At 43.0% G+C, this 27,543-nt stretch overlaps 1 protein-coding gene across 1 annotated transcript in view; it reads left to right on the forward strand.

Moving 5' to 3' along the window:
• The window catches only part of txnrd2.2 (thioredoxin reductase 2, tandem duplicate 2), a 197,458-nt gene that overhangs the window by 148,758 nt on the left and 21,157 nt on the right, over positions 1-27,543 (forward strand). The window contains exons 12-14 of the mRNA XM_063074135.1: positions 21,205-21,341; positions 22,107-22,202; positions 23,557-23,649. Coding sequence (XP_062930205.1) covers positions 21,205-21,341; positions 22,107-22,202; positions 23,557-23,649 — 326 coding nt within the window. The remainder of the gene's footprint in view (positions 1-21,204; positions 21,342-22,106; positions 22,203-23,556; positions 23,650-27,543) is intronic.

The raw sequence follows: 27,543 nt of genomic DNA on the forward strand, positions 1-27,543 counted from the left end.
GCCAAAGCATAAAGCCTCGACTCCAGCCAACATAGCTCTCCTGGTCATTGAGGCACACAAACCTCCAAACCTTATAACGAGATTGTGGTCCTCTTGGAGGAGCAAGGGTTCAAACTAATTTGCTTATTTTGGCCACTCGTAAACTCTTAAGTTATTGAAGAGTTCGTGTCGTCTGAGAAGCAGTATGTAGTTGCACGATTACTGAGTAAATCTCAGGAATTTTTCTTTGTAGGTTATTCAGGTCTTATGGGCTCACAGATACACAAACTAAGTCTGTACAAATTTTTTAAAAATCTGCCTTGCAGGGTGAAGTATGCGAAGCATCAGAGTACACAAATACAAAAGTGTCCTGAGACAGGTTGAACAGCAAGTAATGCACCTTAGTCAAGTTGATTAACAATGAATCCATCAAGAAGATCTTGACGTTTTTTTTTGCCCACCCCTACCCTTCCCCAGAATCAGTGATAAATAGGCCTGTTGATCCATAGTTTTGATTAATGTCATTTTTTTCCCTAAATTAACACACCCATACCAGATGTCTTTGGCAGCTAGAGAGAAATTGGAGAGCGGCAGTTAACCCTTTAATCACAGTGACACATCTTCACTGCGACACTGCTGAGTTAAAGTGCCGGCTGTTCTCCTTTGATTAATTCCAGTAAAGCAAACAGCCAACCTCCAAGAGAGCATAATCTTGTCGTAGGGTTTGGAGGCTTGTGTGGCTCAGTGACCTGGAGAGCTTTGTTGGCTGGAGTCAGGGCTTTATGCTTTGACTCTTGGTGGGGTCAGCTATGCCAAACAGGTCAAAGGGTAGAGGCCAGACTAAGAGTGGTCCACCAGTCCTCCAGGTTTGGGGGTTTAGCTCAGGGCTAACAACCCTGACTGGTCAAAAGAACAATTGTTACAGAAACAGCAATGGAGAATCCTTCTGTACATACAGAGACGGAGGGTCTTCATTGCTGCCCTAAATGCCAGCGGCGTGACGGGCAGTAAAAAAGCAAACAGCCAAACGTTTCCTTCTGAGGTGTATGATTCCGTGACGATGAGCATGGCATGTTAGCATTGTGGTCAGCATTACGTCTGACAGAGCCATCTGTAAGATCAGGGTTCAGTGCCCATCACCCAGAACATCGTGGGTAAAGCCTCCCCACCACCACATCTACATGAAACACAGGAAAGCAGCATCTGTTGTTAGGGGCCCCCACCATCCAAGGACACGCTCCCTTCTCACTGCTGCCAGTGAGCCTCAGGATTTGCACCACCAGGTTCAGGAATGGTTACTATCCCTCAACCATCAGGCTTTTGAATCAGAGAGCTCAACCCAAAACCTATGAACTCACTTTTAAGGACTCTTCGTCTCATGTTCTCAATTTTCATTGCTTATTTATTTATTATTATTATTAATTTTTTTTGTATTTGCACAGTTTGTTGTCTTCTGTACTCTAATTGAATGCCCATGTTGGGCAGTCTTTCATTGATTCTGTTATAGTTATTATTCTATAGGGTTATTGAGTATGCCCACAAGAAAAGGAATCTCAGGGTTGTACATGGGGGCATGTATGTACTTCAAGAATAAATGTACTGTGAGCTTTGAATGTTGTCTGTACAGAGTTGATACATTCTCCCCATATGACTATTTGGTTTCCTCCGGGTGTTGCGGTTTCCTCCCACGTTCCAAAGTAAGTTGTGGACATACTGTGTTGGCACTGGAAGCATGGTGACACTTACGGGCTGCCCCCAGCAACATCTCGTACTGTGTTGGTTGTTGACCAAACTACGTTGATTTCAACACGTAAGAGAAATTTGGATAGGTACATGGGTGGGAGGGATGTGGAGATCTATAGTCTGGGTGCAGGTCAGTAGGACTTCGCAGAATAATAGTAGATTATTCAGAGTAGATGGGCTGAAGGGCCTGTTTCTGTGCTATAGTGTTCTGTGACTCCATGACTAACCCATTTCACTGTGTTTCAGTGTTCTGACACATGACAATTGAACCTAATCTCTCTCTGTAATCTCTCCAAACCTGTCATCTTGGGTGCCCTAACCTTTGACCATTATAGGATTCAGATGTGTTTGTGTCTGCTGTTATTGTTTCTTGTGAAGAGCCGAATCACTTGTTTTCTCTTTGAGGTTATGAGATCACAGGGTAAAGAAAATACTGACGACCAGATAGAGAGACAACTCCAAAGAGCAAACAAGAGAAAATTTGCAGATGCTGGAAATGTGAGCACACACAAAATGCTGGAGGAACTTAGCAGGCCAGGCAGCATCTAGGAAAAAAGTACAATTGACATTTCGGGCCGAAACCCTTCAGCAGGACTGGAGAAAAAATGCTGAGGAGAAGATTTAAAAGGTGGGGGGGGTGGGGGGGGAGAGAGAAGCACAACTTCATTCATCCCCCTCCAGATTTCGCCTGTCACCTTGTGCTTCTCTCTCCCCTCCCTCCACCTTTTAAATCTACTCCTCAGCTTTTCTTCTCCAGTCCTGCCGGAAGGTTTCGGCCTGAAACGTCAACTGTACGCTTTTCCTACATGCTGCCTGGCCTGCTGAGTTCCTCCAGCATTTTGTGTGTGTTCCACAGAGCAAATTTGCCCATGGGAATCTGGGACTTGAGTTGCAGAGTTATACAGTATGGAATCTTTTTGGCCCAACTTGTCCTTGCTGACCAAGTTGTCCACCTCTAAACCTTTCCTATCCATTAGATTAGATTATGAGGACACTCAGTCCTCATTTATTGTCATTTAGAAATGCATGCATGCATTGAGAAATGATACAATGTTCCTCCAGAGTGATATCACAGAAAAACAAGACAAACCAGAGACTAACACTGACAAGACCACATAATTATAACATATAGTTACAGCAGTGCAAAGCAATATCATAATTTGATAAAGAGCAGACCATGGGAATGGTAAAAAAAAGTCTAAAAGTTCCGATCGACTCCCGATAGTCCCTGATAGTAGGTGGCAGAAGGGAGAAACTCTCTCTGTCATAAACCTCCAGGAGCTGACAGCTGTCGGTGCGTTGGAAGTACCCGACCACAGCTGACTCTGAGTCCATCCGAAAACTTCGAGCCTCCGATCAGCCCTTTGACACCGAGCACCGAGCACCATCTTTGCCGAGCGCTTCGACCCTGTCCCAGCCGCCGAGCAACAAGCAAAGTCGAGGATTCGGGGCCTTCTCCTTCGGAGATTCTGGATCACACAGTAACAGCGGCAGCGATAAAGGCATTTCAGAAGTTTCTCCAGATGTTCCTCCGTTCTCTCATGTCTGTCTCCATCAAATCAGGATTGTGCACGGCACCCTACTTGACAGATTACAGATATCATTCACTGGAGTGGCCGCGCAAGGTGCGTCGTGCCGCCATCTTCTCCTCTTCATGTTTCTGTCTAAATGACTTAAATGTTCAAAGTCCATTTATTATCAAAGCATATATGCATTATGCAAACTTTGAGATTCGTCTCCTTACAGGCAACCACAAAACAAAGAAACCCCAAAATTAACCCATTAAGAAAAAACTGTCAAACACCCAATGTGCCGAGAGAATAAAAAACAACTGTGCAAACAATAAACACCAACAAATAGTGTTCAGAACTGAAGTCCATCTAAGAGAGACTGTGTACAGACATGAAGCCACAGCAGAACCCAGTAAACCTTGTCTAATGTGTCTCCACTTTCACAACGCTACAGTACTGTGCAAAATTCTTGGGCACATAGAGTGTCTAGGAATTTTGCAGAGTACTGTATTTGCCAATGTGGAGCGGAGAGTGCATTTGTAAATCTGGTGGGAGCAAAGTATGTGGGGAATGGCGAAGGTAGAGCACCACGGGAGGGGTGTGGGACAGGTAGAGAGTGCCAGAGGTGAGAGGTTGCATGGGTGCAGACACACCCAGCCCTGAGACACCAGGCAAAGTCATTTGATTGTAGACAGTTGGTTTATTGATCATTACAGAATGTCTCTCTGGGCTTCTCGCTCCCTCCCCTCTCCCTTCCCCTTTTCCCAACCATGATTCCCCTCTCCCTGCCCCCTTCCCACTCTCAATCCACAATAGAGACCCAGATCAGAATCAGGTTTATCATCACTCACATATGTCATGATTTTTTTTGTGGCAGCAGTACAGTGCAATACATAAAATTACTATAGTACTGTGCTAAAGTCTTAGGCACCCTATCTATATATACAGTGCCTATGAGAAGTACTCACCCCCTTTGGAAATTCACATGTTTTATTGTTTTACAGCACTTTGTAGAGATCTGTTTTCACTTTGAGACAAAAGAGTCTATTTCTGCTGATCAGTGTCAAAAAAGTGGAATTAAATCCACTGTGATTCAATGTTGTATAACAATAAAACGTGAAAACTTCCGGGGGCGGGGGTGAATACTTTTTATCAGCACTGTATATCCCTAAGACTTTTACACAGTACTGTACATCAGAACATTGAAACATACAGTAAAATGCATCATTGGCATCAACGACCAACACTGTGTGAGGATGTGCTGTGTGCTGCACGCAAGTGTCAGTCTGCTTTCAGCATCAGTGTGGCAAGCCCACAGCTTAGTAACTCTGACCGGTAGGTCTTTGTAACACGGGAGGAAATTGGAGAACCTGGAGGAAGCCATGCAAACGTGTGACCCTACAAACAGTGCTGGGGATTGAACCCTGATCATTGATCACTGGTACTGTAAAGCTACACCATGGTGCCATCTTCTTAAATACCATGGCGATGGCAAGCACCAAGAAATGTTGTCACCCTACTGGGGCAAAGGCTGCTGACAGCAGCTCGCCGGAGTCCTCTGTCCTGAGCCAGTCTTTCACGTTGTCCCCAGGTGTAGTACATCTTCTTGGTGTCAGCTTCAAGGTCACGACACCAGGTGTTTTTTGCTCGGACTCTCTTCCGAAGCTTGATCGGCCCTGTGGCATCCACTACAGCTTTCACCACGTGACTTCATATGTCTTCTAGGCAAAGATCCTTCCTCTCCCAGGGGTGAGGTCTTTGGAGCTTCTGTAGCTCTGGGTTTTTATGCAGTGGCGTTTCTAGCCCCATTCTCAAGCCAGGCTTGCGACTATCCATGGTGGAGATAGCACCGAGAATTCTAGCCACTGATTTCTTTTACACCTTCAGTGATGGGGGAAAAGTTAACTTGACATATTAATTCACTTAGAGCATGGGCTCCCAATTAGCCCTCACTCTTGCCTGCCCCTGAAGCATTTTGTGACAATTGCTTATTTGACCCACCTGTATTTATAAAGCATATGGTAAAAGCCAATCTAATTAACTCCCTCACAACAAACACTGTACGTTCTCCCCATGACCGCGTGGGTTTCCTCCTGGTGCTCTGGTTTCCTCCCACAGTCCAAAGGCGTACCGGTTGGTAGGTTAACTGGATGTTGTAAATTGTCCTGTGATTAGGCTCAGGTTAAATCAGGGTGTGGGGAAAAGTTAACTTGACATATTAATTCACTTAGAGCATGGGCTCCCAATATTTTTTTTGCCATGCCATTAATAATGGAGACCATATCAGAATCAGGTTGGGAGCCATTGCCTTGGGGCAAGAACAGTGAAAAAGAAACAGTCATGCCCCAATGATTTTTTTCTTGTCATGCAACAGTAACTTTACTGTAAAGGCCAAAGTAAAGATGCCGATCAAAATTCTTGTTTACAATGCTGTGCGTTCCACAGAATTCTTTGTTTCCTTGCTTCATTTGAAGACTTGCCCACCTGACAAGCGGAGATCTCAGGTCTACAGGAATGTCTGATATCCACTAGTGCCTCTTTCTCAATTGAGAATTGCAAAATACTTGACTGAAAGGCGCAATTCTGAGGAGAATTAGCCTGCACTCTTGCCTGCCCCTGAAGCATTTTGTGACAATTGCTTATTTGACCCACCTGTATTTATAAAGCATATGGTAAAAGCCAATCTAATTAACTCCCTCACAACAAACACTGTACGTTCTCCCCATGACTGCGTGGGTTTCCTCCAGGTGCTCTGGTTTCCTCCCACAGTCCAAAGGCGTACCGGTTGGTAGGTTAACTGGATGTTGTAAATTGTCCTGTGATTAGGCTCAGGTTAAATCAGGGTGTGGGGGTGTTGATGGGCAGTGCAGCTCAAGGGCCCAGAAGGGCGTATTCTGCACTGTATCTCAATAAATAAGTAAGTAAATAAATAAACAATCTGGTGGAAGAGGAACTCAGCAGGTCAGGCAGCACCTGTGGCAGAAAAGGAATTGGTGTTATTTCAGGTCAAAATCTTGCATCTGGGCCTTGAGACAATTTGTTAGAGTGTTTTTGGGCTTAGGACATATAACAAAATATTAACTATCAATTTCTGCAACTAACTTCAGCCATCAATCTTCAAATCTGAATATGGACTGTAGATTAAATTTAAAATGCAACTGTGGAGAATGGGTTCTGAGAGCTGTGAACTGCAGTTAACTGGAAAACCAGACAATGCTGATTTAACATTCATTTTGGGTGTCTGAAGTGTTAATTGGAAATCCTGAAATATGGATGCATGCTGTTTTGAAGTGGAGATATTGCTTAGCGCAGTGCTATTACACTTCAGGGTATTGGAGTTCAGAGTTCAATTCCGGTGTCATCTGTAAGAAACTTTGTACGTTCTTTCCCGTGTGTGCATGGGTTTTGACTGAGTGCTCTGGTTTCCTCCCACAGTCTAAAGACATACGGGTCAGTAGGTTAACCGGTCATTGTAAATTACCCTGCAATAAGGCTAGGGCTAAGTAGGTGGTGCGCCTCAGTGGGCCACAAGTACCTGTTCCATGCTGTATCTCAAAATAAATAAATTTAATGCTACCCTAATTACAAGACAATGTACAATGACGGATTAACCTACTAATTGGTATGTCTTTGGACTGTGGGAGGAAACTCATGCGGTCACAGGGAGAGTATCTAAACTCCTTACTGACAGCGCTAGAATTGAATTTTGAACTCTGATGCCCCGAGCTGTAATAGCATTGTGCTAACCAATGTCACCACTTCAAAAGAGCATGTGAACTCAATGTAGAATTGCCTTGGGGACTCCAGCTCCAGATTTTCCACTCACGGTTTACTCCTGAAGTCTCCCCCATCAGAGGGTATAGCTGCAAGGCAGTGGAAATGTGAGATCAGAGTTTTCCTTCTCTCAGGTGAGCTGCCAGCCACGGCCAACGAGCCCCGTCTGCCCGAAGATGCACACATTCAGGAAAAAAATTACGTAAATTGTGACAAAATTACACCAGAAAGAGCAATTACAAACATAAATATATGAGATTCTGCAGCTGCTGGAAACCCAGAGTAACAAGCACAAGATGCAAGAGGAACTCGGCAGGTCAGGCAGCATCTATGGAAAGGAATAAAGAGCGGATGTTTCAGGCCAAGACACTGGAGCTTTCGTCAAACAATTCTAAATAAAGCAATTCTAGACTCAGGAAGTGGAAGCATGCAAAAGAAACATTAAAAACACATGGCCCCAAGCAAAGTGTCTTCCTAATATGTTCTGTCTCTGCTTATCCCAAACCGCAACCCCCCCCCACCCACCCCTTAAGATGATGTTTTTATGGTTTCAGTCTTTAATGTATTGCACTGTGCACTGTACAGTACAGTGCGTAAGTCTTAGGGCTGTATAGCTAGGGTGCCTAAGACTTTTGCACGGTACTGTAGAAATTTTATGTATTGCACTGTACTGCTCCCACAAAAAAAAACACATTTCATGACATATGTAAGTGATGATAGACCTGATTCTGATATGGGTCTCGACTGTGGAACGAGAGTGGGAAGGAGGCAGGGAAAAGGGAATCATGGTTGGGATAAGGGGAAGGGAGAGGGGAGGGGTCGGAAAGCGCCAGAGCGACATTCTATAATAATAAATAAACCAATCGTTTGCAATCAACTGACATTGCCTTGTGTCTCAGGACTGGCTGTGTCTGCACCAGTGCCTTACACTGCCTCGGCACAGCTTCTCTGCCACCTGTCCCCCACCTCTCCCACAGTGCTGCACCCCGGCCATTCCCAACATCTTTTGTTCCTACCAGATTTACAACTCGCTCTCTGCTCCACGTTGACAAATACAGTACTGTGCAAAACTCTTAGGCAGCCTAGTTTGAGAGTTAATGTACAGTACAGTTAAGGAGCTGAATAGATTCCAATGTCTGAAGAGTTGTTCATTTGGTCATTACTGTCCTCTGTACTGAGGTACATTATAAGATTTTTTGTTTTGGATGCTATCTGTACAGATCAAAGGTTCATTTATTATCAGTATACAATTCTGAGATTCATCACGATAGACACGAAACAAAGAAAGACCATGGAAGTTGCTGAAAGAGAAAGATCAAACCCACCCCGCTGCACCAAGAAAAGAACAGCAATGTGATCATCAACCCCATCAACCTCCCTCCCCTGCACAAAACGCAGCCAGAATATCGACCCCAAATACTCCTCACCCACACGATACACAATCAGAACATCAATCCCAAACCCCCCTCCCCCACACGTAATGCAATAAGAACATCGAACCCCTCCCAATCTCCCTTCCCTGCATGAAATACAGTAAGAACATTGACCCCCCCCCAAATACCCCTCCTCCGCACGAAACGCAGCAAGAACATCAACCCCAAACCCTCTCTCCCGTGTGGAACGCAAGAACATCGATCCCAAAATCACCTCCCCTGCATGAAGCTCAACCAGAACATCGACCACAAATCCCCCTCACCCACACAAAATGTAACAAAAGCATTGGCCCCCCCCAAATACCCTTCCCCTGCACGAAATGTAGCAAGAACATAGACCCCAAACCCCCTCCCCTTGCACCAAAAAAGCATGGAAGATCATTTGGTAAGAGCTATTTGATGAAGTTCTACATAATTTAAAATGTTTCTTTCTTTGACCATCTTTGCAAATTGGAGGCAAGGAAATATCTTTCTCGGCATCCTCCTGGTGAAAAAACAACCTAGAATCCCAACACGAATTTTAAGCACCCTGTAAGGTTATTGAGCAGAGTGTGAGTTTCCTTATGAAACGTTGAACAGATCTGGCTTGAAAGGCTTCACACGGGATTGTATAAAGATACATTATTGTTGTGAGGCCCTAATTTCAAAATTAAACTCGGTGGTAATAAATTCAGCAGTCAGTGAAGTAACCTGATCACTCAGCTTTGAAATCCTAGTAGTTGCAGGGTGTTATCGGAGCAAACAAGTATAATTTTTACCAAGCATAGCAATGCAGCCTTGAAGAAGAATCTAATTTCAAAATGCTCGGTGGCCAGAAATGTGAGATTTTATTCAGGCTGTCAGGGAATGCACATGCAGGGCTCGTGAATATTTCTAGTTTAGAGCCCAGTGGAAATGGTTATTTCAAATGTGGTAAGCTATTCCTTTCCACTGTTAAGATATCCTTGCTTCCGACCTCAATTCCCTGCAAAGGATTGTGAGGACTGCTGGGAGGATCATGGGGAGTCTCTCTTCCACCCATCAGAAGTATTTATCAAGAGTGCGAGGTACGCAGGGCCCCTAGTATTGTCAATGTTCCCTCCCATCCATCCCACAATCTCTGAATCCCCTGCCATCAGGCAGGCGGTACCACAGCATTAGCACAAGGGAAACGCTTCTTCCTCCAGTTCGTAAAACTACCGAACTCCCTGCCAATTCCCAGGTCTCATCACATATGAAGTGCCAGTAGCATAATGCTGTTTACTTTTTAAATTGTGTTGCAAATGTACCTTATTATTTAATTTAATTATAATATTACTTTTGTGTTGTGTGTGAGTGTCAGTTACATGTACTGTGCAGTGCACCTTGGTCTGGAGGAACATTGTTTCATTTGGTGGTATACGTGTATACAGTTGAAAGACAATAAATTTATCTTGAATTTGAACTTGATTGATCAATGTATGTTTAAAAAGCACAATTGTCTACCTCAGTAACTGGTTTGTGAACAATGCTCAGAAGGTCGCTGGCTAACAAAATCATATTGCTTTAATGTTTGTTTAATTTCAAGCTAAAACTATTGTTGATGACTGGATCTTTTGGAGGGGCTTGGCTGGCAGGGTGGAGATACGTCTGTACCAAAGGAGGTGTAATGCGCTCCTTCCCTCCGCTAGTCTGCAGGTCACCCTTGGGCAAGGTGTAGCAGCTGCTCAGCCACCCCCCCCCCACCCCGATCAGGGTCATGTGAAGCCATGGATTCAGGTGGTGGATGGTCATATGAGCAGCTGGTGCATATCACAAGTCCTGGTTATGTGACCACTGACACCAGGCAGACAATTTCTGAAGAGTATTGATAATGGTTGGGGACACCGGTCTAGTAAGGATACTGCCCAGAAGAAGGCAATGGCAAACCACTTCACTTCTATAGAAAAATTTGCCAAGAACAATCATGGTCATGGAGGCCATGATCAACCACGGCATATGACATGGCACAGAATGACGATGATGATTAGGAGGGCAATTTTTAATGATCTTTTTCCATTTTTTTTTATCCAATCACAGAACGCTGCAGGCTGACAATTGCAGTTAAAACAGAATGCTAGAACTTCTCAGCAAGTTAGGGCAGCATCAGTACAGAGAGGAACCATTAATATTTCAAACTGATGATCGTTCATAAACTTGTTGCTAATTCTACGTTGTTTGTGGATCAATTATATTGCACATCTGGGGCTTTTAGAACATAAATCCAAACAGGTGTAGAAATATTTCCACCATTCAATATCTTTTTATCTTTTATTTTTATTTTATTATCTTTTACCTCTGTTGTCCAAACTCGTATTCCTTAATCCCTTAAATATATAAAAATCTTCCTTTGCCCGTGGCTCTCTTGAATAGAAAATTCCAAACATTCACTGGTGAAAAATATTTCTTCCCATTTGGCCCAATAGCATAGAAGTTAACGCATCACTTTACGGAGCCAACAACAGGGTTCTTTAAGGAGTTTGCATGTTCTCCTTGCGACCACATGGATCTCCACTGGGTGCTCTGGTTTCCTCCCACATGCCAAAGACATACAAGTTAGTAGGTTAATAGGTCAGATAGGTGTAATTGGGTGGTGTGTGCTCGTTGAGCTGGAAGGGCCTGTACGGTCCTGCATCTCTAAAATAAAAAGACCTTCTCTAATGCCAGCACATCTTTTCTTAGTTAAGGGGGGACAAAATGTTCACAATCCTCCAAATGTGGTCTGAACTATCCCTTATAAGGCCTCCGCATCACATCCTTGCTCTTATATCCTAGTCCTCTTGAAATGAATACTCACATTACATTTGCCTTCCTTACCACCTACTCAAACTGCAAGTTAGCCGTTAGCTCTGATTTTTGAGTTTTCTCCCCTTTTAGAAAACAGTGTACGCTTTTATTCCTTCTGCCAAAGTGCATGACCATACACTTCCCTATACTATATTCCACCTGCCATTTCTTTGCCCATTTTCCCAATTTGTCAAGTCCTTCTGCAGACTCCCTGATTCCTTAACACTTAACACTTAACTCCACCGACCTTGGTATCATTTGAAAACTTGGCCACAAAGCCATCAATTCTATCATCCAAATTGTTAACCTACTGTATAACGTGAAAAGAAGCGGTCCCAATACTGACCCCTGCGGAATACCATCAGTCACCGGCAGCCAATCAGAATAGACCCCTTTATTCCAACTATTTGCTCCTGCCAGTCAGTCATTCTTCTATACATGCCAGTATCTTTCCTGTAATATCATGGGCTCTTGTTGAGCAACTTCATGTGCAGCACCTTGTCAAAGGCCTGCAAATCCAAGTAAACAACATTCACTAACTCACCTTTGCCTATCCTGCCTGTTATTTCTAAAAAGAATTCTAACAGATTTGTCAGGCAAGATTTCCCCTTAAGGAAACCGTGCTGACCTTGGCCTACCTTATCATGTGCCTCCAAGTATCCCGAAACCTCATTCTTATTAATGGACTCCAATATCTTCCCAGCCACTGAAGTCAGGCTAACTGGCCTATAATTTCCTTTCTTCTTCCTCCCTCCCTTCAAAGAGTGGAGTGACAGTTGCAATTTTCCAATCTTCTGGAACCATTCCAAAATCTTGTGTTTCTTGAAAGATCATTGTTAGTGCCTGTACAATCTCTTCAGTCACTTCTTTCTAAACCCTGGAGTGTACACTATCTGATCCAGGTGACTTATCTACCTTCAGACCTTGCAATTTCTCAAGCACCTTTTCCCTCGTAATGGCAACTTCACTCTCTTCTGCCCCCAACACTCTTGCAATTCTGTCATTCTGCTAGTGTCTCCCACAGTGAAGAAAGATACAAAGCACTTATTCAGTTCATCCACCATTTCTTTGTTCCCCCATTACTACCTCTCTAGTGTTATTTTCCAGCAGTCCAATATCCACTCTTGCCTCACTTGTACTCTTTATAAATTTGAAAAACTTTTGGTATCCTCTTTGATATTGTTGGCTCGTTTACCTTCGTATTTCACCTTTCTCTCCACACCTGCAGCATGACACGCTGACAATTCCTTTCTCTTTTAGTTTCAGATTTGCAGCACTTACATTCTTTTGCTCTTTGATTAGAATTTATTAAGTTTTATTTATTTAGTGATACAGTGTGGGATTGGCCATTTGAGCTGCACTGCCCAGCAAACCCCCGACTTAACCCTAGTCTAATCGTGGTACAATTTGAAATGACCAATTGACCTACCAACGGGTACATCTTTAGACTGTGGGAGGAAACCAGAGCAACTGGAAGAAACCCACGTGGTCACAGGAAGAACGTACTAACTCAGTACAGGCAGCTGTGGGACTACTACGCTACTGTGCTGCATGGTTTGTTGGGATGCAAACTATGATACCTGCCAGTATTACTATTAAAGAGAAACTTTGATAGAAGTGAATTTAGGCAGCACGGTAGCATTACTGGTTCATGGCTCCAAAGATGCATCTTGATTCCCCTCAGAGGCAGAGTTCACACACTCTCCCCATGACCACACAGCCTCTTTCTAACTAACATTAGTTCTAGGGGTGTGAGGTACTGGATCCTACCAGCTGAAAGAGAGTGCCATTAATTTTCCTCCACAAACTATCCAGTATAGTTCCTCCCCTGTTTTCATATTTGGTTTTCTTTTCAAGAAATTGACTTCTTTTTTCCATAACCTCCCCTTTAATAACTATTTACAACTTGCAACAAAGAAAATGATTATCGTGACGTAACTCACTTCTCTTGTTTCAACACGAACGATCTAACTTTTAGCCCAGAGAAGTCCATGCACTTCGCTCAACCTTGTTTTTGTTCCTGGACAGATTCCATATCAAACAAATATTGAGTAATGGAATCTCTCTTCTTTTTAAAGTGTAGTCATTAAACCAGATGTAGATCAGTAATGTAAGTATAGATCTGCGACGTAAACTGCACTAATTACTCGATTTTGTGCATGAATGCATCTGATCTTTGAAAAACGTAGTATGAAAGTAACAAATACATTCTGGACAAGTTCAATCAACGTGCTGTTGTGATGATTTATTAATTTATTTAGAGATACAATACCAAACAGACCCTTCCGGCCCATCGAGCTGCATTGCCTCACAGCCCACCTATTTAACCCTATTAGTCACAGGACAATTTACTAAGACCAATTAACCTACCTACTTACTGCCCATTATGTTGCTGGCATTTAGGGCAGCAATGAAGGTCCTCCATCTCCAGTGGTGTTCAGGGCTTCCTTCATCATGCCAGCAGCTTCCTCTTGAATTTCATTATTGTCAGTCATGCAAGACCCGGGTGGAGACTCAGGAATACCATCACACTTAGATGTAGAAGGAATTTTCACTGCTGTTTTTGTAACAATTTTGTTTCGCCAGTCAGGGTTGTTAACCCTGAGCTGACCTCTGAACCTGGAGGACTTGTGGACTACTCCTAGTCTGGCTTCTACCCTTTGACCTGTTCAGCATGGGTGACCCTACCAAGATCCAAAGCATAAATTCCCGTCTCCAGCCAATATAGCTCTCTGGATCATTGAGGCCTGCAAGCCTCCAAACCCAGCGACACGGTTGTGGTCCTCTTGGACTTACTAACCAGTCCATATTTGGACTGTGGGAGGAATCTGGAGCACCGGTGGAAAATCCGGGCAGTTAATGGGGAGAATGTACAAACCGTGCTGGAATTGAACCCCAAACTCTGGAACGCTATGAGCTATAATAGTGTTGTGCCAACCTCTACACTGCCATGGTGCCCCACTGATGAACGATGCATTACGTCTGGTATCGGAGAAATTTGATCGTATAGTTATGGAACACCATGTGTTTAATAACTTCACCAGCAGCACCATCATTATAATGATTGAACAGATTGGGACTGACTTTGTGCAAAAGTCTGAGACACATTTATACTGTACAGCTAGGCCGCCTAAGAATTTTGCTCTGTACTGTATTTGTCAACGTGGAGCGGAGAGTGAGTTTGGTGGGAACAAAGTATGTTGGGGATGGTGGAATCCCACGGGAGGGGTGTGGGACAGGCACCAGAGGAGTGCCAGGGTGCAGAGACAAGCCCAGCTCTGAGGCACCAGGCAAGTTCATCTGATTCCAAACAGTTGATTTATTGATCATTACAGAATGTCTCTCTGGTGCTTCCCGTCCCTCCCCTCTCCCTTCCTCTTTTCCCAGCCATGATTCCCCTCTCCCTGCTCCCTTCCCACTCTCAGTCCACAATACAGACCCAGATCAGAATCAGGTTTATCATCACATGAAATTTGTGGTTCCTTTTTGCTGGAGCAATACAGTGCAATACATAAAATTACTACAGTACTGTGCAAAAGTCTCAGGCACCCTAGCTATTCGTATGTGCCAAAGACTTTTGCACAGTACTGTAAGGGAGGAAATATTAGCATGGGCAACCTCTGGTTTGGTTATAGTGGTTGTCTTTAACCAGGAAGGAGAGTGGGGGAAGAAATAAAATGGGATTAATGCAAGTAACTAACTACTTGATAGTTGGCACAGGCTTGGTGGGTCAAATACTGTATTACTCTGAGAGGCTGGGATTTAAGGAGGGAATTCTGAACTAACAGCCTCAACGAATTAAAGATAAAATTACTGTGTAAAAGTCTTAGGCACACTAGAATTTTTATATGGTTTCAGCTGGTATGGCCTCCAGAGAGCCTTGATCTCAACATCACTGAGGCTGTCTGTGATTACCTGGAAAGAAAGAAGCAAGCGACAGCCAAAGTCTGCAAAAGAACTGTGGCAAATTCTCCAAGATGTTTGAAATAACCTACCAGCCGATTTCCTTATGAAACTGCATGACAGTGTACCGAAGAGAATTGATGCAGTTTTAAAGGCAAATGGTGGTCACACCAAATATTGATTTGATTCAGTTTTTTGTGACTGTTCACTGCTCTTTATAGTAATTTTTTTGATACTTAGAAACTTTTCACTATTTTGAATGCATCTTTGCTTCAAAGATTTTTTTACATGTGCCTAAGACTTTTGCATAGACTTTTACATCAAAACATACAGTGAAATGCACTATTTATGTCAAGAATGTGCTTGGGGGCAGCCCACACAAAGTGTTGCCATGCTTTCGGTGCCAACATAGGTGCCCACTCTCCCTAACCTGCATCTCTTTAGAATGTGGGAGTAAACTGGAGCACCCAGGGAAAATCCACACAGGCATGGGGAGAATGTGCAAACTCCTTAAAGGCAGTGGCGGGAATCGAACCCCGATCTTACAGCCGGCTAACCATTACGCTACCATTCCATTCCTTCGGTGAAGCAATGAAAACTGGAAATGTGTAAGAAGTTTCAGGTGTAGGAATGGAGAGATCTTGGAGAGTTGTATGGTGGGAGGAGGTTGCAGGGTCTGGTGGGGAGAGAGAGGGGGATTTAAGATCTCCTCCCTGTTTCTCAGCTCCACGCATAGATTGCCATTCTGATCTACCAGAGGTCCAATTTTGTCTCTTGCTCTTAATATGTATATCTGTATAAGCCCTTAGGATTCTCCTTCACCTTGTCTGCTACAGCAATCTCACGTCTTCCTTGAGCCCTCCTGATTTCCTTCTTAAGTGTTCTCTTGCATTTTTCTTATACTCCTCAAGTACTTCATTTGTTCCTGCCTGCCTATACCTGCCATGCACCTCCTTTTTCTTAATCTGATCTCAATACCTCTTGAAAAACAAAGTTCCATAAACCAGTTATCCTTGCCTTTTATCCTGACAGAAACATACAAACTCTGGAATCTCAAGATTTCAGTTTTGAAGGCCTTCCACATGCCATGTACACCTTTGCCAGAAAACAACCTATCCCAATCCATCCTCTCAGATGCCGTAAAAATTAGCCTTTCTCCCATTTAGAATCTAAGGACCAGACCTATCCTTTTCCACAATTACCTTGAAACTAATGGAAGTACGATAACCAGATACAAAGTGTTCCCCTACACAAACTTCTGTTTCCTGCCCTGTTTCATTCTCTTAATAGGAGATCTAGTATTGCACACTCTCTCGTTGGGACTTCTATGTACTGATTAAGAAAACTTCCCTGAACACATTTGACAAACTCTTTCCCAACCAGCTGTTTTAAAGTATGGGAGACCCAGTCAGCAACCCTATTTTCTTTCAACAGTCTGCGATCTCTCTACAAATTTGCTCCTCTAGATCCCGTGGACTGTTGAGTGGTCTATAATATAATCCAATTAACACGGTTATTCCTTTCTTATTCTTCATAAAACCTCACTAGACAAGCTCTCCAGTCAGTCCTGACTGATCACTGCTGTAACATTTTCCTGACTAGTAATGCCACCCTTCCTCCTTTAATCCCTCCCACTCTATCGCGTTTAAAATAATGGAACCCAGGGACATTGAATTGCCAGTCCTGCCCCTCATGCACTAATGGCTACAATGTCATAATTCCAAGTGCTGATCCATGCCCTAAGCTCATCTGCCTTTCCTACAATACTCCTTGGATTGAAATATATGCAGCTCAGAATATTAGTCCCACCAAGCTCGATGTTTTAATTCCCAAGTTTGTATGTAGGCTTAACAACATCTTTCTTCAGAACCACTCCACTATCTGTTCTTGTGCATGCCCCTGCAACTCTAGTTTAAACCTCTCCCCGTACAGCACTAACTAGGTTATTAGTTCCCCCTCCAGTTCAGGTGCAAACTGTTTCATCTGAACAGGTCTTACCTTCCCTAAAAGAGAGCCCAGTGGTCCAAAAATCTGAAGTCCTCCCTCCTGCATGAACTTCTTATGTATGTGATCACAAATCTGAAGTTTATTTAGTTTATTTACAGTCTTAAGAGCATTTGAGATGCAAATTGTGCTGCTTCTGGATGGGGTTCTTTCGATGAAATAATCTGTAAAATTTGGTGACGGTCAAAAGGAAATTTGGAGCTATTCGAAGATTCAAAATACATTTATTATCAAAGTACTTATGCAGTATCCAGTCCTGAGATTTGTCTTCCCACAGACAGCGACAAAACAAAGAAACACCATGGGACCCTTTCCAAGACAACATCAAACCCCCCAGCGCACAAAGAAAATGAACAAATCGCACAAACAGCAAAAAATGAACAAAAAACGCAGAATATAAAACAGTCATTGAAACAGTTTAGTTTAGTTTGGTTCAGATCAGATATGAGAATATCTTTTATCTAGCTTAGTTAGTGTAAGCATTCTGGGCCTCCATTGTTAAATTCTTCTTGTTAGCTGTAGCTGTCCATCACTGGGGCTAGCAACAGTAGTTGTTGACTATCTGGAAGCAGACTGCGAAAGGGTCTAGCTACTGTAGCTAACATCCGCCGTACTTGATGTCTGTCCATGAACCTCTGGGTTAGATACACAAGTTGTGATCAAAGAAAATAATGGCTGGAGTCGCTTTGCACTTTAGTGCAAGGGTGTTTATTTGATGCGTCAAAAATCCAACTTACAAAAATTAGTGAAAATAGTGAACAGAAAACTGACAATATTTACAGAAGATATCTACCAGAAAACACAGTAATGGCTCCGTACTTATTGTTGCCCAGTGTGAATTCCTCGCAGTTCCAATCTCTCTCCTACTGAGGGTGAAGAAGACCCATTCTATTAGGCACCAGGAGAAACTGTCTTTAATTATCTACAAAGTTAATTTAAGATTACACCTAAATTAGAGTATGCTGCACCCCACAAGGTAATTGCAATCATATTAAAGTTCAAAGTAAATTTTATTATCGAAGTACATATATCTCACCATATACTGTATAACAGTGAGATTCATTTTCCTGCAGGCATAATCAGTAAACCTGCAGAATAACAGGATCAATGAAAGATTAGCCAGAGTGCAGAAGGCAACAAACTGTGCGAATGCAAACATAAATAAATAGCAATAAATAACGAAAGCATGAGATAAAGTGAGATCCTTGGTTGTGGGAACATCTCAATGCATGGGCAAGTGAGTGTAGTTATCCTCTTTGGTCAAGAACCTGATAGTTAAGAGGTAATAACTGTTCTTGAACCTGGTGGTGCGAGTCCTAAGGCTCTTGTACCTTCTACCTGATGGCAGCAGCGAGAAAAGAGGGTGGTGAGTATTTCTGATAATAGATGCTGCTTTCTTATGACAGCACTTCCTGTAAGGTTGGGAGGGCTGCACCCATGATGTACTCAGCTGACTCCACTACCTTTTTTTAGGATGTTCCGTTCAAAGGCATCGGTGTTTCCATACCAGGCCAATATGCAGCCAGTCAACATACTCTCCACTACATGTCTTTAGAAGTTTGTCAAAGTTTTAGATGTCATGCTGAATCTCTGCCGACTCCTAAGTAGAGGCGGTGCCATGGTTCCTTTGCAATTGCATTTCAGGACAGATCACATTACAAAATAAACAGGCATTTATCTTAAATATAGTATACGAACAACATATACACATCCCTGTTACTAAAGAAATTGAATATTCTGCCATGTATGGCAGGAAAGGCACCATAAAGCCAACCCAAGCACAACAGCTGGGTTTGGGGCCCATTATGAGAATATACCGGGGAAGACATGGAAGTGCGCACACTCACCACAACGACAGCAGAATGTCAAGGCAATGTGTGTGTGTAAGGGATGTGTTTATCGATTGCTCTCTGTCACACTCTGATATTAAGATAATAAACCTCAAAGAAAGCTGACACCATGCAGCAAACACTGTCGAACCTGATCCTGCACTCACATGAAGGCTTGCATTCTTTTGTAGGAACATTCTTTTGGCATATTAACTTACTTAGTATGTCTCCACCAGCAAAAGCATATGCAAGTTAATAACTAAGACTGACTTAGCAATGACTGGAATCACAGAGCAGGTTGATTGCACAGAGAAAGAGAAATAAATAGAAAAGATTGGTTTTATTCAAAATATACTGGGAAAGAGGTCGTTTCTGTCAACCAAGAACACAGACTGCAATTGTCACCATGCTTCTAGCACCAACACAATATGCTCACAACTTACTAACCTGTATGTGTTGGAATGTGGGAGGAAACTGGAGCACCCAGAGGAAACCTGCATGGTCACGGGGAGAACGTACGAACTCCGGACAGGCAGTGGTGAGAATTGAACCCCAATCTTCCAGTCGCTGGCACTGTGAAATGTTGCAGTAACCACTTAACTCCTGTACCGTTGGAGTTACCCTGCAGAAGCTGGAGAAAAGTCTTGGGTTTTTTATATTTTTTTGCCTGTCTTTATATAGATAGATATCCATCCGTGGTTTGAGGTATAAGAATTGACCTCCTGTAAATTTATTAATCCAGCTACTTAAAATCTGTGGTTGTGCATAATCGCCATCAAATATCTGAACCATTGCCTCCAAGGTAACTGTTTCTGATGCCTGCTTGGATTCAGAACCTTTGCATGTGCATCACAGCGATATGGCAGCTGAAAACCTGACCTATTACATGGAACAACAAATTTTTTTGAAAGTATTGCTTCCTCAGAAATGTTTTTTGCTTATGATAGACCATTGGAAGCTGAACACAAATATAATTTCAGACTACTTGTATCACATAAAATTAGGAGAAACAAGAAATGAGCTTTTATTGAAAATAATGTGTTTAATTGCATAACAGTGCTGACTTTTGCAGTAGTTCAACAAAGCTAAAAATGTTTTGTTGATGATTTTCGTTTGTACTCAGTGTCTGAGGCTTCTCACTTAAGTGTCCAACAATAATCAGCCAGCATTGATGAATTCCAGTTGCCCTGATGCCATTTCTCATGGTTGCAATGTCCAGTGAATCCTTTCACCATGCTCGTCACTGGCAGCGCCAGGATTGACAGGGTCAATCTTGCATTTAATTCTGCATTAAATGGGAATGCAGAAAATGAATCTTTAGTGACATGGCGCTGCTCATAGTTTTGTATGCTTGAAGCATGTTGTCAACCAGCTGCACATAGTTTGGTGCTCTGTAGCTGCCAAGAAAATGTTCAACAACATCTTGGAATATCTTCCATGCAATTTTCTCCTGTCCCACTAGAAATTCTTTGAATTGTTACTCTTATTGATGACCTCTTTGATTTGTGGACCAACAAAAATGCCTTCTTTAATCAGTTATTCTGGGAAACATCTGTCTCAAATATTGAAACCCTTCACGGAAATTTATAGGCTTTATAAAACCTGTCCTGCCATGCAGCATCTGCCCAGCTTAAACATGCCCATGCATGCCTGGACAAGATGGAAAACTTTTCAGCTTACATTGTGGGCAACATTTTAAAAGACTTGAATTATAAGCTGAAGGAACAAATAAAGGAGATTTCAAAATAATGGTATGTGATAGGGAAATTTCACAGCGATTTTCATGATCAATAGCACAAAAGTATTTAGGAAGCAAGTTCTTGTGGTCCAGTGTTAGAGATAAAGCAGAGGTTGATATGTTCTTAATTAGTAAGGGTGCCAGAGATTATGGAGAGAAGGCAAGAGAATGGAGTTGGGAGGGATAATAAATGAGACATAATCTAATTGTGGAGCAGACTAGATGGGCCGTATCGCCTCGTTCTGCTCCAATGTCTTATGGTCTTGTGGCCTTCCCAGGTTATGGCACAGTCCTGTTCCTGCCAACTGTTTGGAACCCGGACAGGTCACAAGTTGGAAACACGGTCCCATCCGAGGCGGCAGTAGGTGCCTGCAGCCCTGTGGCAGCTGGAAAATCCACCCTGCCGGTCTGTCAAACACTCCTTTGTATGTGTGGGCTGTGTATAAGTTGGGTATTCATAGACTGGGGAGCACCTCTCTTTATTTTATCTTCCCAATTTCTTCTAGGTCGAGCCCCTGAAACACAAAGCCTGTATTTGGACAAGGCAGGGGTCCAGGTTAATCCAGAAACAGGGAAGGTGATTGTTGGCACTGGTGAAGAGACATCTACTTCTCACATTTATGCAATTGGAGACATAGCAGAGGTAGGACAAGATCCGGATATCCTTGTCTACGAAATCCATGTCCATCTTTTTCTTGCCAATCCACATGACTGTCTAAGTGCCTCTTAAATTGCTGTTTATTGTTTATTTATTTTTTTATATAGTTTCCGGCCCATTGAGCCGTGCTGCCCGGCAACCCACCTATTTAACCCTCGTCTAATCATGGGACAATTTACAATGACCAATTAACCTCCCAACTGGTGCATCTTTCTACTGTGGGAGGAACCTAGAGTTATAGAAAGTACAGCACAGAAACAGGCCTTTCGGCCCATCCAGTCCATGCCAAACCATTTAAACTGCTTACTGCCATCGACCTGCACTGGGACCACAGCCCTCCAAACCCCTACCATCCACGTACCTATCCACACTTCTCTTAAATGTTGAAATTGAGTTTGCATGCACCACTAGCGCCAGCGACTCTGGGTGTAACCAGAGGAAATCTGTTTTCACGGGAAGGATTGTACAAACTCCTTCCAGATGACGTCGCAATTGAACTCTGAACTCCGATTCTGTGAGACGTAATAGTGCGGAGCTGACCGCTACACTTCCACACTGCTGTGTACGCTTCCCCTGGCACCCACCATGATCCGTGTCTGGTGTATCTCCTCTAAACTTCCCCTCCCTCACCTAAAACCTATTCCCTCTAGTATTTATTTGAACCTTTCCATTTATAGAAATTGCTGCAGCTGACATGAATTGGCAGCGCTTTGTTCAGTGAAGTTTTGCTCCGGGCATTTCTTCCAACAGGGCCGACCAGAACTCACACCTACAGCCATCAAGGCAGGCAAGCTTCTGGCACATCGGCTTTTCGGCAGATCTACGCGGCTGATGGACTATGAGAATGTGAGTGAGCCCTATGGGTGACTTCCGCAGCAGTCATAGCTTTCCTATAAAGGGAAGAAATGGGTTTTAATTGTGTGCAATACATTGTTGTGATATATGACTGCAACCTAATAGAAGGTCAGAGATTCTCTGAGGAAATGTTGTTGCATGTTCTGCAATGAGCTGTTTCTCTGATCCCTTTCCAACTGTGGCATTGCCCAATACTTGAGAGCAGGCCAACTCGCACACACTCAGCTGAAAAGAAAAACAATTGTTGCAATGGCTTTCATGATTTTAAGGCATCCTGGATTACTCTGAGCCATTGAAATCCTTTTGTAAAAAATAATCATAATATTAATTTTATTTTAGAGATACAAAACAGAATAGGCCCTCCCAACCCTTCGAGCCACGCCACCCAGCAACCCCCTATTTAACCCTGGCCTAATCATGGGACAATTTACAATGACCAAAGTACATATATGTCATCATATACAACCCTGCGATTAATTTTTTTTGTGGGCATGTTCAGTGTATCTACAGAATAGTAACTGTAACAGGACCAGTGAAAGATCAACCAGAGTGCAGAGGACAATGCAGATATAAATAAATAACAATAAATAATGAGAACATGAGATAAAGAGTCCTTAAAATGAAATCATTGGTTGTGGGAACACTTCAATGATGGCGCAAGTGAGTGTAGTTATCCCCTTTTATTCAAGAGCCTGATGGTTGAGGGGTACTAACTGTTCTTGAACCTGGTGGTGTGAGTCCTGAGGCTCTTGTACCTCCTACCTGATGGCAGCAGCGAGAAAAGAGCATGGCCTGGGTGGTGGGGATCTCTAATAGTGGGTACTGCTTTCTGATGACAGCGTTTCAAGCAGATGTGCTCAATAGTCAGAAGGGTTTTACTCGTAATATACTTGACCGAATCGACCACTTTTTGTGGGATTTGCATTGGTGTTTTTACACCAGGCTGTGATGCAGCCAGTCAATACACTCTCCATTACAAATCTATAGAAGTTTGTTGAAGTTTTAAATGTTATGCGGAATCTCCGAAGACTCCAAGTAGAGGCGTTGCCGTGCTTTCTTTGCAATTACACTTTCGTGGCTAGAGCTTAGCAATATCTATTGTGACAATGTAAGGAGTCTGGTAGCCCACTGGTGCACAGGAAGTTCCCAGAAATTGCAGTGAGTTAAGTGATTGAATGAGCTGTTCCGGTACCCTGGTCAGAATCACCACAGTTCTTTGAAATTTTATCATCAGTTGAGAAAACAATCCAGGGCAGGTTGGTATTAAAAGATTGAAAGTATAATTCAGAAAAGGACCTGGCACTAAGTTGTTAATCCTAGCTGAATGATTTATTTATTTATTTAGGTTCCTACCACAGTTTATACACCACTGGAATATGGATGTGTTGGGCTGTCTGAGGAGGAGGCTCTACGTCGCTATGGCGAGGACAACATAGAGGTAACTACTGCAGATTCTTACTCTGCTCTCAGTCATATCTTTCTTAGATAACCTCATTACTATTATGACAAAAAATAACCTTATCATTTATGGCAAAAGCTAAACACGATGATTATCATAACATGAGCATTATTGCAAAAGCAATCAAGTAGTCTTTGAACCCAGTTTAAAAGATTGGCTTTATTTATCACATGTATAGTACTGTACAAAAGTCTTAGGTACATATATATAGCTCAGGTGCCTAAGATTTTTACACAGTACATCATTTGTCAACATGGAGCGGAGAGCGAGTTTATAGATCTGATGGATCTCAGAACAGATCCCTGCAGAACACCACTGGTCACCGTCTTCCATGCAGAATATGAACCATCTACAACCACCTTTTGCCTTTTGTGGGCAAGCCAATTCTGGATCCACAAAGCAATCCAATCTCATCTCATTGACTGGAACACCTGACTCCAAATAACTTGTAGAAGGCATTACCACAGAGGTTCACAGATTAGACTATGATTGTTTAAATGGTGTACTCAGTATTGATGAAAAGAAGTACAGTTGTTTATGTGTTATTAGTTTAGGCAGATTGTGTTTGTCTATTATTGTGACTTAGATAAAGACCAGACCACATTTTATGAGTAATTAATGCAGAAAACCTGGTAATTGCAAAGGATTCACCAACTTTTTCTTGCAACTGTATATCGCCAGGATGCCTGATAGAGGTGTCTAAGATGAGGAGGGGCATTGATTGTGTGGATAGCCAGAGGCTTTTTCCCAGGGCTGAAGTGCCTAACACGAGATGGCATATTTTAAGGTGCTTGGAAGTAGGTACAGCGGGGATATCGGAGGTAAGTTTTTACAGAGAGTGGTGAGTGTGTGGAATGCACTGCCAGTGAAGGTGATAGAGGCGGATACAGTAGGGTATTTTAAGAGATTCTTTGATAGGTACATGGAGCTTAGAAAAACAGAGGGCTATGCAGTAGGGAAATTCTAGGCTGTTCCTAGAGTAGGTTACATGGTTGGCACAACATTGTGGGCCAGAAGGCCTATAATATGCTGTAGATTTTTATTTTTCTATGTGTGGGATGTTGAGGTGCCCTGCCCTATAAAAAATACACGCAAAGTCAGTTTACTGACACAGCTTGCTCGTCTCAAGAAAGGTCTGTTTATGTGCACCATGCCTCGACCAAAACAAATTTTAGAAGACCTTAGAAGAAGAACTGTAGAGATGCATGGTACTGGGAAAGGCTACAGAAGCATTTCTAAAGACCTGAGTGTTCATCAGACCACAGTCAGAGAAACTGTCTACAAATGGAGGAAATTCAGTACTGTTGCTGCTGTCCCAGGAGTGGGCGTCCTGCAAAGGGTAACAGCAAAAGACCTGCAGAGATCTTTAGAACTTGCTAAGGTCTTTGTTCATCTGTCCACTGTAAGAAAAACACTCAGCAAGAGTGGTGTTCATGGAAAGACACCGCCGAGGAAACCACTTCTCTCCAGAACAACAACAACATTGCTGCACACCTCAAGTTTGCAAAAGACCACCTGGATGTTCCACAACACTTCTGGGACAATGTTCTGTTGACAGATAGGCAAAAGTTGAACTTTTTGGCAGAAAAGCATATTGCTATGTTTGGAGGGAAAAGGGCACTGTACGCCAACACCAAGCCCTCATCCTGACTGTGAAGCACGGTGGAAGGAGCATCGTGGGTTGGAGCAGCTTTGCTGCCTCAGCCTGGACAGCTCGCAATCGTTGAGGAAACAATTAATTCAAAATTGTTTCAAGACATTTTACAGGAGAATATCAGGGTAGCGGTCTGTCACCTGAAACTTAATAAAAGTTGGATGATGTAAAACAGGAAACACAAGCGTGGTTTAAAAAGAAGAAAATTTGTGTTTGGAATGGCCAAGTCAGAGTCCAGACTTTAACCCAATTGAGATGCTGTGGCATGACCTGAAGAGGGCTGTTCTTGCAAGGTATCTCAGAAATATTGATGAACTGAAACAGCTTTGTATGGAGGAATGGTCTAAAGTTCCTCCCCACCATTGTGCAAGTCTGATCAGCAGCTACAGGAAACATTTGGTGGAAGTTATTGCTGCTAAAGGAGGTTCTACCAGTTATTAAACACAAGGGTTCACATACTTTTTCCAGCCTTGGCTGTGAATGACTATTCAATGTATTCACTAAAGACATGAAAAATACAATTGTTTGTGTGTTAGTTGTTTAGACAGATTGTGTTTGCCAAGTATTGTGACTCAGGTGAAGATCAGACCATATTTTATGAATAATTAATGCAGAAAACCAGGTAATTGCAAAGGGTTCACAAACTCTTTCCTGCCTCAGATTTCTGCACAGTATTGTACATAGAAATATCAAAACGTATAGTGAAATGTGTTAAATTGAATCGGCGAGGATTGTACGGGGTGGCTTGCAAGTGTCACCATGTTTTCACGCCAACATAGCATGCCCTCAACCCAGGTCCCAGCAGTTTACTCAACAACCCCAATTAGCATGTCGGTACTTATCACTCACTGCTTCATCCGTAGAGACACATGAGTCTGCCAGTTCTGCAATTTGTAGCAACAAACTATGTTGTAGGAAATCAGTGGGTCAAGCAGTATCTGTAAGACTGGGTGACAAAATTACTTTTTATTTATTTCCTTAAGTGATAAAGCACAGTAACAACAGTATCTTCTGGCTCAATGAACCCACACTACCTAATCATCCCCATGTGACCGATTAACCTACTAACCAGTACGTCTTAGGACTGTGGGAGGAAACAGGAGCACCCGGAGGAAACCCACGCAGTCAAGGGGAGAACGGAAAACCTCCTTATAGACAGTGGTGGCAATTGATCCCGGGTTGCTGGCACTGTGTTAGCGTTACACTTACCACTATGCTACCGTGCTCTCCAGCTATGACACCGAGCGGCCCTGCAGTCCTGATGTCTGACCTGACATTGTTAACATGTTGGGTCATGCAACAGGACTGCAGAGTATTTATCTATTTATTGGGATACAGTGTGGAACCGGTCCTTCGAGCCACGATGCCCAGCAACCCCCGATTTAATCCGAGCCAAATCATAGGACAATCTACAGTACCAATTAACCTGCCAATCGGGTAAATCATTGAACTGTGGGAAGAAACTGGAGCACCCGGAGGAAACCGGTGGGGTCACAGTGAGAATGTACAAACTCCTTACAGGCAGCGGTGGCAATTGAACCAGGGTCACTGGTACTGTAAAGCGTTGTGCTGACCACTACGCTACCGTGCGATGGGAATTGAACCCGGGTCACTGGTACTGTAAAGCGTTGTGCTGACCACTACGCTACCGTGCGATGGGAATTGAACCCGGGTCACTGGTACTGTAAAGTGTTGTGCTAACCACTACACTACCGTGAGATGGGAATTGAACCCGGGTCACTGGTACTGTAAAGCTACGCTACCGTGCGATGGGAATTGAACCCGGGTCACTGGTACTGTAAAGTGTTGTGCTGACCACTACACTACCGTGTGATGGGAATTGAACCTGGGTCACTGGTACTGTAAAGCGTTGTGCTAACCACTACACTACCGTGCCACCTTCATCAAAATTCAACAATTCCTGTCTCTCAACTGATGTTGCTGGACCCACCAGAGCTCCTGTCGCAGATGTTGGCGCTGGAATGTGTGGTGACACTAGGGGGTGCCCCCAGCACATCCTCTGGTGTTGTTTTAACGCAAATGACGTATTTCACTATATGTTAGCATGTACACGTGATAAATAAATATAAATCATTGGTTATTTTTTCATCCCACTTGTGTTTCATGGGCCTGGACTGGGAAGATTCAAAGTTCAAAGTAAATTTATTATCAAAGTACATATATGTCACCATATACAACTCTGAGATTCATTGTTTTGT

This window comes from Mobula hypostoma, chromosome 21 (assembly GCF_963921235.1).
Source record: "Mobula hypostoma chromosome 21, sMobHyp1.1, whole genome shotgun sequence".
Lineage (NCBI taxonomy): Eukaryota > Metazoa > Chordata > Chondrichthyes > Myliobatiformes > Myliobatidae > Mobula > Mobula hypostoma.